Genomic DNA, 18,795 nt, shown 5'->3' on the forward strand with positions numbered 1-18,795 from the left:
ACTGTCTGTGGACTCATCACTGAACTATTTTGCTCTGCTACTGCTGGTTTCAAATCCCTGATTTGTCTCCGTAGCTTGTCTTGAATGCCTAATAACTGTTCTTGCCTATGTGTTCGTATCATCCTTGGACCTGATGATATCAACCAACTCTGTATTTTCACTTGTATGTTTCTGCTTGTTTGAGGGTCACCAGTTCATAGCACTCCTCAGCATCCATGTAATTAATTTAGACAAGTACTGTTTCAGGAAAGTTAAAGCTTTACTTGCAAAAGGCTGAATCAGTCCCATGCAAGGAGCAAAGTGTTTTGAAAAGAAAGAACACAAATAAAACAAAAATAAACAACAGTCTACATTTTCTTTCACAGAATAAACAACAATATGCACAGTGTGCTCAATCTGGCAATGGCAAGTCCCACAAATGTACCAGCATTTCACATTTGCAATGGCTTATCTCATGCTTACATTAACCTGTGATCTTGCAGTGTTAATCACTTAAAAATGTTACCTAGAAAAGTGTGTTCTTGAAATTTCAGTACCTAACACTAATTATTTTTTGTTGTTGGAATTTTTCTCTCTCTTTGTAGTTAACGGAATTTTACACAGGAGCACACACCAGTTGCTCAGACACTTCCCTGATGCACACCCTATATTCCACACTACACACTGAGTTCCACTGAAAAGGATGTCTATTATCCAATCTGATATTGAATTAAATTAGCTGTAGGAGTGTACCTTACTGACATGCTGATGGTATGGAACTTAATTAAAAGCCTTCAAAAGGCATAAAAATATTGCATCAACATTATAGACTTGTACCTCAAGAATAAATAGAACAAGCTGGATTTCCCATTATTAGTGCTTTTTATATTTACAAAGATTTCTACAGAAGAGCTGATTAGGTAATCATTCATGAGCTCAAAACATGTTTTAAATATGTAGAAGTGTAGTTTCCCCTCCTGCTTAGGGGAACATCATATACTTGCATCTCAAAAAATTAATGAATTGTCTCTTTACAATGTGTAGCACCATGACTTATGTAGTAACTGCCTCAAACATATGTCCAAATATAAACAGCTATACCATTTTGAACAGGGCAGAACAGAAAATTCAGTTGCTAGCGAAGTCAGCAATAGATGAGAACAGGGATATGGCCAGCAATGGCAGTGAAGAACACAGGGAGGATGGGAGAAAAATAGAGAGAGAGTTAGAGAGGGAGAGAGAGAGACAACTAATATATCATGGAGGTTATGAAGAAAGATTCAAATACAAAATAAATCATTTAATTGATCACAGACAGCTTATGAATACTTTTTAACTAGAAATTGTCATTTAAAGCTGTATGTGACATAGGATTATTGACACACATGGAAAAAAATTATGTAGTTTATAATGCAATAGAACAACAAATAAATATTAACAAATTAAATTGTAATGAAGCCAATTATTGGATAATATCTATTCAAAAAGAAGACAACTGTGGGAGACAGCAGGTTACACATCATATGCAGAAGGCCTACACTGAGGTCAGTTTTAGATTATCTTGTGAACTAAAGAATATTACAGCTTTGTAACAAGACTGCTATCAGTTCTTGACAATGAAGTGCTAAAAGTTAAGGACATCACAAGAACAGTCATCAATTCTGCAATTTCTCACATTACTAATAATTACTTCCAATGTACTAAATTACAGTAAGAACATATAATTCTCACCAAATAGCAGCAGAAGGAAAAGCAGGACCCCAGTCCCATGCAAATGATGCCTGCATTTTACGTAAGTGATTAACATGACATTCTCCATGGTAATAGGAAGGGACACATTTAGGTGGAACAATATGCTTTGCTGCCTGTTTTTCACAGCTAGAATTTGCTGCTACCACTGCTGATCTGATCTTTACTTCCAGTGTATTGTTACCAGCCTGCAAATAAACACACAAGTTTAAGTCCAACTTCAAGAAAAGGGAAAAAAAAGAAAACATACACACACACATATCCACACCAGACTTATTAGTAACAACTTCCATCTGTTGAATGGATGATACTATAAAGATGTTCAGTGGAAACAGTGCATTTTTTGGAGTATATGCATGAAATACTTTCTTACTAATGCATAGCATTTAGCAATATAGTGACAGTCTATTGTTAATGAAGTATACAGGTTAAGATTCTCACATTAGTCCCAGCAATACCAGTGCATTTTCCATAACATGGTATAATAAGGGAAAAATAAAAATGAACAAATATCATTAATTGTTGTTAACTTTTATCAACCACATACTTTTTAAATAGATACTAACATTTAAATAGAACATGTAAATATCTTTTAGGACAATCTCACCTATGCCACGTATGGTAGGCGTACTTTATGACTACCAGAAAAATTTCTAAGAAATACAAATTTCATTAATTGTAACTGACTTTTATACAGAACATACCATTTAAAGATATATAGATGGTTTTTTTTTTCAAAATTTTAAATTATAAAGCACATGAGTAATTTCAATATTTTCAACATGTAGGTGGAAAGTCACCCCCACCCCCTGCCGCCCTTGGTATTGTGAAGGTTAATACATACTTTGACTCATTCCACTTCTTTGAATCCCTGAAAGTTCTCCTTCATGATGAGATCTATCAAAAATAATGAATTAATTAATTAATTAATTAACTGTCTTGTTAACAAGCTCAGTTATAAAAACAGAGATGGAATTCTGGAAATAACAAAATTGTTCAGGATGTTACAGTCCTAAACTACTTCAGAATGTCAAGTAATCATAGTCTACATAGAAACAGACTCATCATGCAAGAAGTCAGAAATGTAAATTATGAGAACTTATTCATAAAGAGGACATTATACAAGATTAAATCCTGAACAAGTTCAATATCATAGAAAATGAATGTTAAACATGCAGAGACAAGAGACACAATTGTTTAACAAAGACACCCATGCTATCAGCATAAGATATTGTAGTAGAAAGAGAACAAAAGAATGGTAAGTCTCAAATGGAATGAGGCAATTACTAATGGGGAAATAAGAGTTTGAAGTAAATGTTAATAGGGCCATAAAAGAAAATGCTGACTTAAACAAAGCTATTCAGAAATGTCTTTGAGGGGATCCAAGAAGATACAATGAAAATCTGGAAATGAAAATAACTGAAAACAACAAATATGGAGAAAGCAAAACACAAACTTATGTTGGGTTGCACCACATTTCAACAGTTAAGATTGCAGATGGCATAGTAAATAAGAAAGAGAGAGATCTAGGGGTTCTGTACAGGGGAGGAGCCTGTTAACTGTCAGCAATTCAAATTTATGGCAAATACTGGTAAAGATGGGAAAGATCATCTACACACTCAGTGTTTATGCTTGTGAGCTCTCATTCAATATACCAATGAGGCTTTTGCAGTACCCACTGAGGGTGTATTCAGATACAAGTTGTGGCACAAGCTGAAACAAGTGACTCCTGTCACCTGGGTTCTGGTGCCATACTCGTTTCACTCCAGGACTGGCAGAGGAAGTAGGGAAGACTAGCCGTGGACAAAGAGTTACAATGAAATTCACAGTCTGCAGCATTGTTCCCAGAACTGATTGTGGCTGTTTCTGAACCAAGTAGAAAGCTTAAATCAGAGACTTCAGAGGTTCTGGGACAAGCTAGGCTGCAGTTTCCTGAATTTGTACCAAAACACAGAGAACTTTACAGCCCTATAAATGGGTCTGCAGTACACTGCACATCAGTGGCTGCTACCCAAGTGTCTGACTGTTAATAGAGTGCATGTGAGATTTTTTCACATTGATTGAATCTCCATCCAGTCCAGATAATGATACACACAGAAGACACTCAAAGAAATGCCCCCCACAAATGAGCTCATTAAAATCCTAGTCATCTACTAGTAAAGCATTTGCAGCAAAGTCCTGGAGTTTGAAGCACTCCTAAAAGCCATGGAGCTCATCTAATACTAGATACAGAAGGCTAGCTAAACCTCAGATAGAAAGCAGTGAAATTTGTGGACTAAATGTAAGTGTATATTGAAATGATAAGTTAACAGGAAATAAGGAGGTGAATTTGTTGCAATAGACAAGAAACTCGGATTTGCAGAGATATGCATGATTACTTGGGCAAGACTCAGTATCAAGGGTGAATATAAACTTGTAATTACATGCTACTGATGAAGAGACTAGTATCAAATTTCAACTGAAAACAGGAGAGACTGTCAGCTTGCTAATTCATGTGTTCCCCAATCATACTGCTATATCTGGAGGAGACTTTATTTATCCAACAACAGACCGGGGTAGTTACACATTAGTAAGTTGAGATTGTGCAAGACATCCTGCAAAATCTAATTCAGACAATTAGTTCAGAAGCCCACTCATGATGTAAATACCTTAAACTTAATGGCAACAAAAAGATATGACCTCTTTGAGGAAGTCCACATTGAAACTGGTATCAGTGCCCATAAGAAAGTTGTAGCAACAGTGACTGTTAAAGTGCATAGAGCAAGTAAAACATGAAGAAATATATACATGTTCTGCAAACTGTATAACAAGGTAGCAGTGTCATACCTCAAAGACAATTTGCATGTTGGTGAGTTTAAGCTGCACTAGTTGTAATACATTTTCAGGCATAATGACAAACAGGTTACTAAATAAACTGCTTTAACTAGTAAAAATCAGCAAAACATGCCTTGAAGGCTGATATCAAGTTACCAAGTTTTCCATTGTATCCTCTCTTAAAGTTGTCATTTAACTTTTCATAAACTTTCCTGTAATTAGGACAATACATGTAATAACCTCAATTCAGTTTGGTTTAAACAATTTTTTAAACAGATTTGGCTTTCATTTAAAAGAAAAAAATATGGCCACAAAGTTGAGTAAGCAATTCATATTTGCCTTGCAGTCACATATTGACATTTTTAACTGATCAGTAATTTAATTTTATCCATTGCTGTCAGTGTTTCTTCTGTGACTTTATTACTTTTTAAAAATAAAGAACAACTGCATTTAGTCACATTCATGATGTTATTTCAATGCACGATTCATTTTGTGCCCTGGGGGCTCAATTTCAGGTGCTTTGAAGTCTACATAATTTTTTCCCCAGATTTAGGTTAATTCTGGTCTGTTTTCAGTGGTTTTGAAGCACAGTATTAGTAAACATGTTCATGTACAAGTATACACTTTTCATCTATGGCACATATGGTAAACACTAGTCAAAACTAGTCAAAGAATTTCCAGTTTACAATTCTTTGACTTGTGTTTACAAAATGTGCCGTAGAATGAAAAGTGTATATTTGTACACAAACAAGTTTACTCATACTGTGCTTCACCACTGGGAACAGACATGCTTTAACCAAAACCTGTCAAAGCACCAGAAGATGAGCCCCCAGGCCTTGAAATGCATCATGCAATAAAATAAAATCACAATTGTGACTAGTAATATCAAACAGAAATGCTAAGTCACACAAATAATCCACATTTTTTTAATCCAGTGTGACTTCTATTCTTTTCAGTCAAGAAAATCAGTTTCATCAGTTAACTATTTTATCATGGCTTAGCCATGTTCATTCAGTACAAAAAACCAAATAACTGTATTTGCTGTCAGCATCTTCAGGAAACATTTTGAACTGTATATGACTTAGGACATGAGATTTTTATGAATTTAACCAGTAAAACCACAACTTCCATGACACATTCAAAGCCTCCTTTCTTTGACTACAAAGTCTTCTGGTGCATTATACAGTGAAATTTTATCAAATCATTGACATGCATTCCTAAATGCTTTTTCAATAATCCAGATTAACTCCTAGCACATAAAGTACTCCACTCATAGCCCTTCTACATAAAACTAGCATGTAATGCCCATAACACCTAATGAGATCAAGAGCATAATCAAAGGGATAAAAGTAAAAAATTCTTCTGGGCTAGATAATATTCGTACAAGGATACTTAGGCACTGTCATTAATGTATAAGTGCAGTGCTGTATCACATATTTTTAACAGATCCCTACATCAAGGCATTGTTTCACTGAAATTAAAACATGTATCTGTGAAACCAGTTTTCAAGCAGGGTGAAAACCTGATCTAACTAAATACCACCCAATATCCTCGTTAACAAATTTTACTAAGGTCCTAATGAAACTGGTGATCAGGAGTATTGCTAATCATCTGCATAACCAAAACATTCTGTTTGGTGTCCAGCATGGCCTATCGATAGATGACGCTATTTTCTTCTTCACCAGTCAAATTCTACAACAGTTTAACAGCAAGCTGCCATAAATCAAAATCCTATGTGATCTATCGAATGCTTTTGACTCTGACAACCATGAAATTCTGCTTAATGAAACAGAATCCTGTGAGTTAAGCAAAATAATGCAGACCTGGATAACATCTTATTTAACAGACAGGCAGCAGAAAGTAACAATTACAAACAGTAATGGAATCCCTGATTTATGTAAGTGGAGCACAGTAAACACTGGAGTGCCATCAAGTTCAGTGCTGGATCCCTTCCCGTTTGTTATGTTTACAAAAGACCACCCTCTCTGTTCCACTACCATGAGCAAATTCACCATCTTTGCATATGATGTTTCTCTCCTAGTGAATAAAACAGCAAGGAATCCTGGAAGCCTCTGCTAACTGTGTATTTTTTTTTGTTTATTTACAACATGCTTCATTACACACTACTTGTAATACTACATGGTATTGTGTATGTGTGATGTGTGTGTGTGTGTGTGTGTGTGTGTGTGTGTGTGTGTGTGTGTGTGTGTGTAGTATAATGTTTGTGTTTTATGATGATGATTTTGAGAGAAGGGAGAGGGTGAAACACGGTGCCAGCAGAAAGCCTGCTCCTCGCAAATAGAATCAAAGGGGCTGCCAAGCCTAATGTCCCCATCTGACTGACAGATCACCATCAACAGTGTCACATGCCTTCACTTCATGAGACACTGTGGAGCGGTTTGGTATTTAAATCAGGATGATGGCACAGAAGTCTGGTGATTATGAACTTTCCTTTGTGCCATTACTTCTCCTCCTCTCGGCAGCCAAATACGGGAAGAGAAATTTTTTTTCACAATCAGGATTCAAACCAACTTACCCCACAGGTCAAGCGCCACCACATAAGTGCGTGGTAGGGACCTTGGCAATGGAAATGGGCTAACAGTGTATTTGATGATATCCTTAACTGGTTCATCTGTAACTGACTCTCCCTAAATGACAAAAAACTCATTATGTACAATTTCATGTGACAAAGAAAGAACAAGATGATATAAATATAAGATGTCATAGACAAAAAATACACAAAATGGGCTCTGATAAGTTCTTGGGTATGTGCATTGATAGCAAATTTAATTGGTTCTGCTACATCTTAGATCTTCCAAAAAAGACTTCATTCTACACATAATTGCATCTTCTACATGTAAGGATCCCATCTGTGCTGCTTACTTTGGATATTTTCATGCACTGTTATCTTATAGAATCGTCATTTGGGATAATCAGCCTCTGGCAAAAAAACATTTTTACTGCTCAGAAGAGCATCACTAGCTGTTACCCACAGCTGCACTCACAAATTAGTAGTTTTGTTACGATGAGGGACAGTGAGTAAGTAAGCTACTGCATGTGCAGTAACATCAGCTCGCCTCACCTGTCCACCTGTTTGAGCAAGAATAGCTCATGAAGTGCATCTCACTCTGTCCCTCTCAAGCCGTCCCAGTGCATGAAGCATTAGCATGTGAAGTGTTGTTGTCAAGTAGTGCATACAGAGGAGCTTGGGCAAGAGCACACATCTACACATTACGCTATTCAAGTAGCTATATGTTATACAATGTGCATATTATACAACAAATAGTTGGAAGTATGTATTAAATACAGTAAAGATTGTATTAGCATTGTATTAATTGCTTTGAATCATATAACATATCAACCAATAAATGTATTTTCACAAATATGATAAAGATCAAAAGTCAAAAGTGTAAACATTTTCCCTAATTCATGTAATATTCTTCAGATCAATAAGTATCGTGTACTAAACACTTTCTATAAGTATCTTGTACTATACACTTTCTAAAGTAGCCTGTTCTTCCTCAGCATTCAAGCTACCTTCGTACCAAATTTCATCGAGATCAGTTCAGTGGGTCAGTCGTGAAAGCGTAACAGCACAATTACTTTCACATTTATGATATTAGTATGGCTAAAACCTTCAATTACAAAATCATTTTTCCTTGCTGTGATTTTGATGATGTTCAAATTATCTGTGAAAACCTCATGAACATTTGTCTGGTAGTTTTGTAGATTAATGTTTTCAAGCAGAGAAACAGACAGATATCTAAAAGATAAAACTGTGACTTTTCTGTGATTGAATATTGATGAAATAAGCCTGTATGATGCCTCAAGCTATACTCAAGTCCTGTGAAAACCCCATGAAAATTTGTCTAGTAGTTTTGAAGATTCATGAGCAAACAGAAAGCAGAAGGACAAGCTGGAGTCAGTAGAACTTCAAGTCACAATCTTTCTTTCTTTCTTTTTTTGATGATCCAATTTTGACAAAATAAAGCCTATACAGAACGTCACGCCATATTCAGCTTACCTGTGCAAACCCATCAATAATTTGTGCAGTAGTTTTAGAAATTATATCAATCAAAAAAATCAATTTTTGAAAATATAAGTATTGGATACCAGATGGTAGAGTTTTGTCAAGACTGGTTCTCTGTAGTTATAATGGAATATTGTTGTCTACTCCTTGTTTCGACTTAGGTCTTTCATGCTCTGTCAAACTCTTCATGCAGTATCATATCTCCCATTTCATCTTCATCTACATCTCCTTTTATTTCCATAATATTGTCCTCAAGTACATTGCCCTTGTATAGACCCTGTATATACTCCTTCCACCTTTCTGCTTTCCCCTCTTTGCTTAGAACTGGGTTTCCATCTGAGCTCTTGATATTCATACAAGTGCATCTCTTTTCTCCAAAGGTCTCTTTAATTTTCCTGTAGGCGGCATCTATCTTACCCCTAATGATATATGCCTCTACATCCTTAAATTTGTCCTCTAGCCATCCCTGCTTAGCCATTTTCCACTTCCTGTCAATCTCATTTCTGAGACATTTGTATTCCTTTCTGCCTGCTTCACTTACTGCATTTTTGTATTTTCTCCTTTCATCAATTAAATTCAGTATCTCTTCTGTTACCCAAGGATTTCTACTAGCCCTCGTCTTTTTACCTACTTGATCCTCTGCTGCCTTCACTATTTCATTCCCCAAAGCTAACCATTCTTCTTCTACTGTATTTCTTTCCCTCATTCCTGTCAGTTGTTCCCTTATGCTCTCCCTGAAACTCTATACAACTTCTGGTTCTTTCAGTTTATCCAGGTCCCATCTCCTTAAATACCCACCTTTTTGCAGTTTCTTCAGTTTTAATCTACAGTTCATAACCAATAGATTGTGGTCAGAGTCCACATCTGCCCCTGGAAATGTCTTACAATTTAAAATCTGGTTCCTAAATCTCTGTCTTACCATTATATAATCTATCTGAAACCTTCCAGTATCTCCAGGTTTCTTCCATGTATACAACCTCCTTTTGTGATTCTTGAACCAAGTGTTAGCTATGATTAAGTTATGCTCTGTGCAAAATTCTACCAGCGGCTTCCTCTTTCATTTCTTACCCCCAATCCATATTCACCTACCACGTTTCCTTCTCTCCCTTTTCCTACTCTCGAATTCCAGTCACCCATGACTATTAAATTTTCATCTCTGTTCACTATCTGAATAATTTCTTTTATTTCATCATACATTTCTTCAATTTCTTCATCATCTGCAGAGCTAGTTGGCATATAAACTTGTACTACTGTGGTAGGCGTGGGCTTTGTGTCTATTTTGGCCACAATAATGCGTTCACTATGCTGTTTGTAGTAGCTTACCCACACTCCTACTTTTTTATTCATTATTAAACCTACTCCAGCATTTCCTCTATTTGATTTTGTATTTATAACCCTGTATTCACCTGACCAGAAGTCTCATTCCTCCTGCCACCGAACTTCACTAATTCCCACTATATCTAATTTTAATCTGTCCATTTCCCTTTTTAAATTTTCTAACTTAACTGCCTGATTAAGGGATCTGATATGCCATACTCCAATCTGTAGAATGCCAGTTTTCTTTCTCCTAATAATGACGTCCTCTTGAGTAGTCCCCACCCGGAGATCCAAATGGGGGACTATTTTACCTCCGGAATATTTTACCCAAGAGGACACCATCATCATTTAACCATACAGTAAAACTGCATGCCCTTGGGAAAAATTGCGGTTGTAGTTTCCCCTTGCTTTCAGCTATTCGCAGTACCAGCACAGCAAGGCAGTTTTGATTAGTGTTACAAGGCCAGATCAGTCAATCATCCAGACTGTTGCCCCTGCAACTACAGAAAAGGCTGCTGCCCCTCTTCAGGAACCACACGTTTTTCTGGCCTCTCAACAGATAACCCTTCATTGTGGTTGCACCTATGGTACGGCTATTTGTATCACTGAGGCACTCATAGTTATTCAGTTTAAAAAGTTTTGTTGATTCTGAATAAATCTTTTTAGTAGCTATCTTGAGCAATTTTTGACACAATCACTGTCCATGAAGAGAGAGCAACTTTTTGCTAAATTGCAGTACATGTTTACACTTATTTATCTTGCAATTTCTGATACTTTACATGATTTTTAACCATCATTTAATGGCATGCCAATTCTTGTTTCAAGCAAAAAATTTTCTCCTTACGACAATTCTCACAATACAGAATGTGGACTTTCTGAGTGCTCCATTTTATATTCCTCAGGGATGGATATGACACTTTTTCAAATTGCATTATTCTGAACCCTATTATTCAGTGTACAGTTTACAGCCTGCTGATAACAACAGTTGAAGCCATTGGGCTCTAGGATCCTGAGACAATGACCATGTAAGTGTGAGAGTTGTGTTTGTTTGAATGTGTGTGTGATTTCTACTGTAAAAGAAGGACTTTGCTCCAAAGCTTTAATATTTTGGCAGTCTTTTTCATTGTGCCTGTCTGTGACTCAATGCTTCCTCTATAAGGTGAGTAGCAATCTATCCTTTGCATATTGTTGTTATTCCAACTTTATACATAATTTACCATGAGATGAGTTCGAGGAAACAACAGTGATGGGGGCCACCCACAGATCAGTGGTGCACCACAATCAGTTTACAGGTCATTGTCTGTTCATCATTGACACAGAGCAACTGCGGCTTATGTTTAAAAGAACAGATGACCAAGCACTGGGCAGATACATACCTCATAGCTCAGTTCATGATGGGCGAGACTCTTCATGATACACAGTCACTGTAAAGCAACTCTCAAGAAACAGCAACTATTGCATAACAGATATAAAAGGTCTACAGCTATAATGATGCTGAAAGAAACATGTTGCCTGCCAAAAGTGCAATCCACAAAGCATTTAATTGTCTGCTTTAGGATTAAAATGAGAGTCAGATGCTGTGACCTCTATAGTTGCCATATTGCTAAACTTTTGCTGGTCATGCCTCCCTTGCTCAGATTGTCCCATCTCTTGTGCTGGACCATGCAGCAGTGCTAATCATTCACTGCTGGAGTGCTGATTACTTCTCAAATTTTGTTGTATAATACATGCTGTTAAATATTGCACTAGACTAATTTTGGACCACCCTTTCAAATGCACACATAAAATTCCACTTTAAAAACATTTTGTTTGCAACAAATAACAAATTGACTTCTTCCAGTAACACTGGGCATTGCATGACTCTTATTATGAGCTGTATTTGATTGAGCTAATTCTATTCATATATTACAAAAACAAAATTGCAAACATCTCCTGAAACACAAGAGAAAATGTACTTGACAACTGTTATAAGAGGCATACAGTATATATCAGTACATCACAGTCCTGTTTTGTGCAGAGATTGATAGTCATAAGATATTTGTTGACTATTACTTGAAAAAGACTGTTGTTACAAACCTGTACAACTTCAGTGATTGGAAAAGAGTAACGAAGAAACATGTTTTCTGTAGAGCCAATATGAATTTCATTCAAATATATATCAGATACAGTGTCTATCCCATGAAACACCAAACTGATATTCTTGTTTGTTGTGCCTTTCACTGTAAAAAATAAAAGAAATAGAACAGCTAGGAAATGAGTATTTTGTTTTAAGGAATACATATGTGAAAGAAAAAAAAGCATGCACTGTGCAATAGTGTGAAACATACCATAGAATGTTGTTGAATATGTCCAATTGTCATAGGACACCCATCGTAGATTTAAATCATTGAAACGGTAATGGATGTCAGTTGTAATAACTCCAGCTGCCCTGAGGTCTGACAAGATTCCACCAGGTACACGGCCTGGTATCTTAATACCTGTAAAGAGGTAATTTTCATGGTATTAGTACAATACTGTTCATAACAATTTTTTTTGTCCCTGTTGTGTTGTCCTTTTAACTGAGCTGGATACAAAATTTTTCTTCTTGGATACTTTTGATTCATTACCACAACTGTCAATATTAGTCAATAAAATGAAATCTGATGGAGAAATGGAAATAGATGTCACATAGGCTCTAGTACTGATCCTCACAAGCAGCTTCTAATCAAATTGTGGATCTACGGAGCGTCATCTCAATTGTGCAATTGAATTCATATTTCCTGTCAGAGAGGACCCAATCTGTACTAACAGACAGAAAGTCATTGAGTAAAACTAGTGTGATATTTGGTATTCACCAAGTATTATGGGTCCTCTGCTGTTTCTAATCTATATAAATGTTTTAGGAGACAATCTGAGCAGCCGTCTTAGATTGTTTACAGATGATGCTGTCATGTGCCACCTAGTAGAGTATTCAAAAGATCAAAACAATTGCAAAGTGATTTGGACATGATATCCCTATGATATGATTTGGCAGTTGACCCTAGATTATGAAAAGTGTATGTCATGCATATGAGTACTACAAGAAATCCATTACATTTTGGTTACACACAAATCTAAAGGCTTTCAATTCAACTAAATACCTACAAATTGCAATTACAAACAACTTAAACTGGAACAAACACTTAGATAAAGTTGTGGGGAAGGCAAGCTAAAGACTGCATTTTATTGGCAGAGCACTTAGATGATACAACAGGTCTACTAAAGAGCCAGCCTACACCACATTTGCACATCAGCTACTAGAGTATTATTGTGCAGTATGGGATCCTTACCAGATAGAACAAAGAATATCTAAGAAGTTGAAAGAAGGTCAGCTTTTTTTGTATTACTGTGAAATGAGGGAGAGAATGTTACAGATGTGATACACAAGCTAGGGCAGCAATCATTAAAACAAAGTCATTTCTCATTGTGGAGAGATCTTTTCACAAAATTCCAATCTCCAATGTTCTCCTATGTATGCAAAAACGATTTTTTGACACCCACCCACACAAGGAGAAATGACCACTGTAATAAAATAAAAGAAATCAGAGCTCAGACAGAAGGATTTAAGTACTCATTTTTCCTGTGCCCTGTTTGAATGTGAAATGGTACAAAAATAGAGTGAAAGTGCCAGGCATTGAAGTGTGAACTACAGAGTAGTCATGTGGATGTTAATGTAGATATTGCATAAATGGTTCCCAAGGACAAGCTGAAGGCTCTTCAGTTACAGCCTACACGATTTAATAATATAATGACATAAATTGTCTGAACAATTGTGGGGCCTGCCAACTGATTGTAAAAGACAGCCTACAAAGTCTGCATCATTGTAGACTAAATTCACACCATCCTGCATTGTAACATAATCATGTTTCATTTCAATATGGTCCATAAAACTGATCACCCAACATAAATACTGAAGTGGAAAGTCATCTTGAGATGTGGCAACTGTACGAATGGTACTGGTTTACCATTGGCTCAATGATTCGATCTAAGTTGTGGTCGAGTGCTAAGTCTTTAAACCAAACATAATCTGGTTCAAAGGAAATATGTCAGTGAAAAAGAAATATCAAATCAGAGCTGGGATGAAGACATTGTTATAGGAAAGTCATATATCTATGACACTCCATTCAGAAAGATACCTCCATAATGAGTGTAGCCTAAGAAGTCAAAAACATACATAAACCCAAAATATAAAACATGATCACGACAGCACTAATGAATAAAATGTTCCATTTTCATCACTGTTATTTACATTAACAATACAATTGTACGCATTTGGCTACATAACAACAAGGGAATCACATTTAGAAGATCATTCATACATAGAACCTTGTCAAGTTCTTGTGTACAAACATGTTCAAAATAGCTTTATCATGACATTGGATGTCACAATTAGTCTGAACAAGATATTTATCATTTGAATTTACAACATCACACAATATACTGCACTGAATTGCAAATGAAAACATCCAAAGTGACTTGGCAATAGGTTTTACATGTGCTGCAGTATCTCTGCAAGAAATGTTAAATGGAAATGGTGTGTGTGTGTGTGTGTGTGTGTGTGTGCATTTTCTTTTTCTTTTATATTGTCTTGTTGTCTATCCCAAGATGGGCTCTCATATTTTTTTCCTTGCATCCATTTCTCTAAATTTTGAAAAAGAGGCCGTATGTTTCAAAATGTCCATTCCCATTATCATCTTTTGATTATGACTGTTTTGACTGTGACTATCTTGAATGGTTTATAAATAAAGAAGATTAATTGTATGTCACTTTTTATTTACTTCTGACACATTGCAAAAAATGCAGACAAATAATGATAGTTATTATCAAAAGTCGGTCACTATGAACACCAAACATACATCAAAAAGTAAAATATATTTATAAACTATAAAAACTTACTGTTGTTCTGGTTTCTAACTGTCCATGTACCATCTAGTTGTTTACTGTTTAATGACATGTGCTGAATGTAAGCTGTTGCACTTGACAGGAGAATTGTAACAGTTAAGACTTCCAGTTCCAGTAGCCTCATTATCTTTGATCTGAGGATGAAATAAATTTATGTTATAATTCTATTGTTTTTAGAATAAGAACAACACACTTTCAATACTCCACATATTTTAATTGTTTACATAATTTAATTGTTTACAAAATTTTCATTTACTCTTAACAATATAAATCTGACTTGACTGATCAAAGTTAAGGAATTGTCACCAGTCTCTCTTATGAATATATTCTTTAATATATTGCACAAATAAAGTAAATTATTACAATAAAAGACAACATTACTGGCCAAATATGTAAAACTACTGACAGACACACATAAAAGTAAGAATGATATGAAACTTCCTGGCAGATTAAAACTGTGTGCCAGACCGAGACTCAAACTCAAGACCTTTGCCTTTCGCAGGCAAGTGCTCTACTGACTGAGCTACCCAAGCACAACTCATGCCCCGTCCTCACAGCTTTACTTCTGCCAGTACCTCATCTCCTACCATCCAAACTTTACAGAAGCTCTCCTGCAAACTTCGCAGACCTAGCACTCCTGAAAGAAAGGATATTGCGGAGACATGGCTTAGCCACAGCCTGGGGGATGTTTCCAGAATGAGATTTTCACTCTGCAGCAGAGTGTGCACTGATATGAAACTTCCTGGCAGATTAAAACTGTGTGCCAGACCGAGACTCGAACTCGGGACCTTTGCCTTTCGCGGGCAAGTGCTCTGCCGACTGAGCTACCAAAGCACCAAGCCCCATCCTCACAGGAGTCATGTTTGGGGCGTGAGTTGTGCTTGGGTAGGTCAGTCGGTAGAGCACTTGCCCACGAAAGGCAAAGGTCCCGAGTTTGAGTCTCGGTCCGGCGCACAGTTTTAATCTGCCAGGAAGTTTCATATCAGCACACACTCCGCTGCAGAGTGAAAAATCTCATTCAAGAATGATATGCTTCCTAGCTTTCAGAACTATAGCTCCTTCCTCAGGGAAGACAGTGATAGCTTGTGGAAGATTTAAAAGATTTGAACCTGCGACCATAGCAGCAGCGCAGTTCTGGACTGAAGCGCTTAGAACTGCTCAGCTGCCAGACTAGTGAATTACTCTCCTATGCATAGGCTGCCATTAACATTACAACATAAATGGCTGCTTTTGGAGTGTTGCCATGACCAGAAAGCATGAACTGAAGATGAATAGCAACGCACTATGTTTGGTAATGAATCGCATTTCTGCACTACTCTGGATGACATTGAGAGTGTCTGCAACCTCTGGGCAGGTCCCATTCATCCATTATTTTGAAGCGGTGTGGTTGTGTTGCTCCTGGTGTCACAGTGTGGCAAACGATCGTGTATGACTTCAGACCACAAGAAGTGTTGATTTAGGGAACTCTGATGGCATAATGGTATGTAATTGACAACCCGTGTCCTGATGTGATGGATTATACCAGAGAGAGATGATCCAGGACTTCACTTGAGAAATTCATAGTCTTGGCAGAGTGAAGTATTGAGGCATTCAAGATCTGTGTGGTTGTTTAGAAGAAACGCCTCAAGCATGGATGTGTGTGATGTCCTTAGGTTAGTTAGGTTTAAGTAGTTCTAATTTTAGGGGACTGATGACCTTGAAAGGTGGCTACACTGAGCCACAGCGCCAGAGATCGCGCCAGAGTATTATTCCGCCGCCTCCACTGGCAGTGCTTGTTGACAAGTAGCAGTAGTCAGTCGTTGTTGAGATGTGGTGGTAGTTAGTGCTTTGGAGAGAGGATGTTGATACCTGTAATATTTGAGGCCATGTTGTGTGCAGATGTTTTGATAGGCTAGACACCAGATGCTGTTCGAGTGGAGCTATTGTAATGATCAGAGTACTTTTCGTCAAGATATATAAAGGTAAAAGAAAATTTTCTTATTTTTTTTATTTCAAATGTGTTAAACAATAATGCCCCTTGGTCACAGGTTTTGCGGGAAATGTTAGGCGCGAAAAGAATATTGAACCAGTTAATATGGAGCAGTTGATAGGTGTGATATTAAATTTGGGATCTGAATTAAAAACACGGTTAGACTCACAAATAGGAACAATTAGAACTGGTATGGGAACAATGGAAACACGGTTAGACTCACTGGGATCACAAATAGGAACAATTAGAACTGAGATGGGAACAATGGAAACACAGTTAAGATCTGAATTAAAAACACAGATGGGAACTTTGGCAACACGGTTAGAAACTGATATGGGAACAATGGAAACACGGTTAGACTCATGATTAGGGACATGTTTCAAAAACATGAAAGATGAATTAAAGAAAGAAATTAGAGAAGAAGTACAACCGATTTTGAATTCTCACAATAAAAGATTAATTGCAGTAGAGATTACACAAAAGGAACAGGATAGAGAACAGGAAGAAAGACATCGTGTGATAGTACAAAAATTTTCAGAGTTAAATTTACAATGTGCACACGATAAGGAAGAAATATTTGAGAGAATCGAGGAATCCGTACCAAATGACAGATTAAATAATCTAACACAACAATATGAACAGTTAACTACCAAATGTGTCAATACTGAAACCCGAGTCGCGACACTTACGGAAGACGTAAATAAACAGAAAGAAAAAATAGGTGACTTATCGGAAAGAGTTGAGGAGATTTCAGATAAATTGACAAGTCTTAGTTTAAATGGGGACAGAGATTCGGATGATACAGTTCCATTACCATTTGCAGAAACCGAAGAGTACCAGAACATAAATAAGCATGTTGAAAATCAGGGAAAATTTAATGAACGCGTTAAAAGGGAATTTGAGGCATTACAAAAGCAAGTCAAACAAATTGAAGGCGAAATCGTAGGAAAAGACAGCAGAAGAAATTTAGAATCACAGATAGCAGAGGGCTTTGAAGATAATAATTTGTTTCATTTACGGGATGCAACAAGAGAGCGCCAGGCGCATGAACTCGACAATAATCGACATTCGGACTGGAACAGTCGCGGTAGGTCTTTGTCGCCACGAGGAGAAAACTTTGACTATAAACACTTCTTAACTGTTCGGAAATTTAAGATCTTTCGCAATTCTAAGAACGACATACATCCATGTTCATGGTTAGATCAATTTATGTACGCACTTCCACCAAATTGGCCACTAAGTCACAAGCTGGAATTTATGTGTGGATATTTAGAAAACGAACCGGCGACGCGGATGCGCGCACTTATTAGAGATTGTAATAATCTAAATGATTTTGATCATGCATTTCTATCGGCATATTGGTCAGAAAAGACGCAAGGCAGAGTCAAACATAGTCTTATTATGCAGCGTAATTTTAAACAGTCTGAGTTCCGCACGCCGGCAGAATACTTTGAACACATGATTCGAAAGAATCAATTCCTGTCCAACCCTTATAGCCCGACTGAATTAATTCGCATTTGTTTAACTAAGCTGCCACAATCCATAAGACAAATTGCTTTAGCTGGAAGATGTAAAGACGACATTGAGACTTTTAAGACTTTGCTACAAGAACTTGAGTATGACAACGACGACGGGACTTCTTGTAATTTTTTTCAGTAACGGTAATTACAATAGATTTTCAGAGAAAAGGGATAGTGATCGGAACGGACGTTATAGCGGTAATTTTGAGAATGACAGACGAAACAGACAGGACAATAGATATCAGCCTTATGACAATAACAGACGTTCTAACAGAAATTACACAGACAGTTATAATAACGGAAATTCCTACCGGAATGATCAATCATACGGAAACAGTAATTGGTATCATCAAGACAGAAATTATTCATACAGTAATAGAAATTCTTACTACAGAAATAACCAGGGCAGTAGATACAACAATAATTTCAGAAGTGACAGTCGAAATTACACAAGAAGCAGTCAAGCAGATAGACAGGAAAATAGAAATTTTAATAAC

General features: G+C 36.8%; 1 protein-coding gene across 2 annotated transcripts in view; it reads right to left on the bottom strand.

Moving 5' to 3' along the window:
* LOC124612951 (beta-mannosidase) overlaps positions 1 to 18,795 on the bottom strand; it is a 420,275-nt gene that overhangs the window by 134,734 nt on the left and 266,746 nt on the right. For both annotated transcript variants that reach the window (XM_047141471.1, XM_047141479.1), the window contains exons 2-5: positions 14,804 to 14,943; positions 12,217 to 12,366; positions 11,966 to 12,108; positions 1,711 to 1,916 (exon numbers count right to left, since the gene is read on the bottom strand). In XM_047141471.1, coding sequence (XP_046997427.1) covers positions 1,711 to 1,916; positions 11,966 to 12,108; positions 12,217 to 12,366; positions 14,804 to 14,943 — 639 coding nt within the window. The remainder of the gene's footprint in view (positions 1 to 1,710; positions 1,917 to 11,965; positions 12,109 to 12,216; positions 12,367 to 14,803; positions 14,944 to 18,795) is intronic.

The sequence above is a fragment of the Schistocerca americana genome, chromosome 1, assembly GCF_021461395.2.
Source record: "Schistocerca americana isolate TAMUIC-IGC-003095 chromosome 1, iqSchAmer2.1, whole genome shotgun sequence".
NCBI lineage: Eukaryota > Metazoa > Arthropoda > Insecta > Orthoptera > Acrididae > Schistocerca > Schistocerca americana.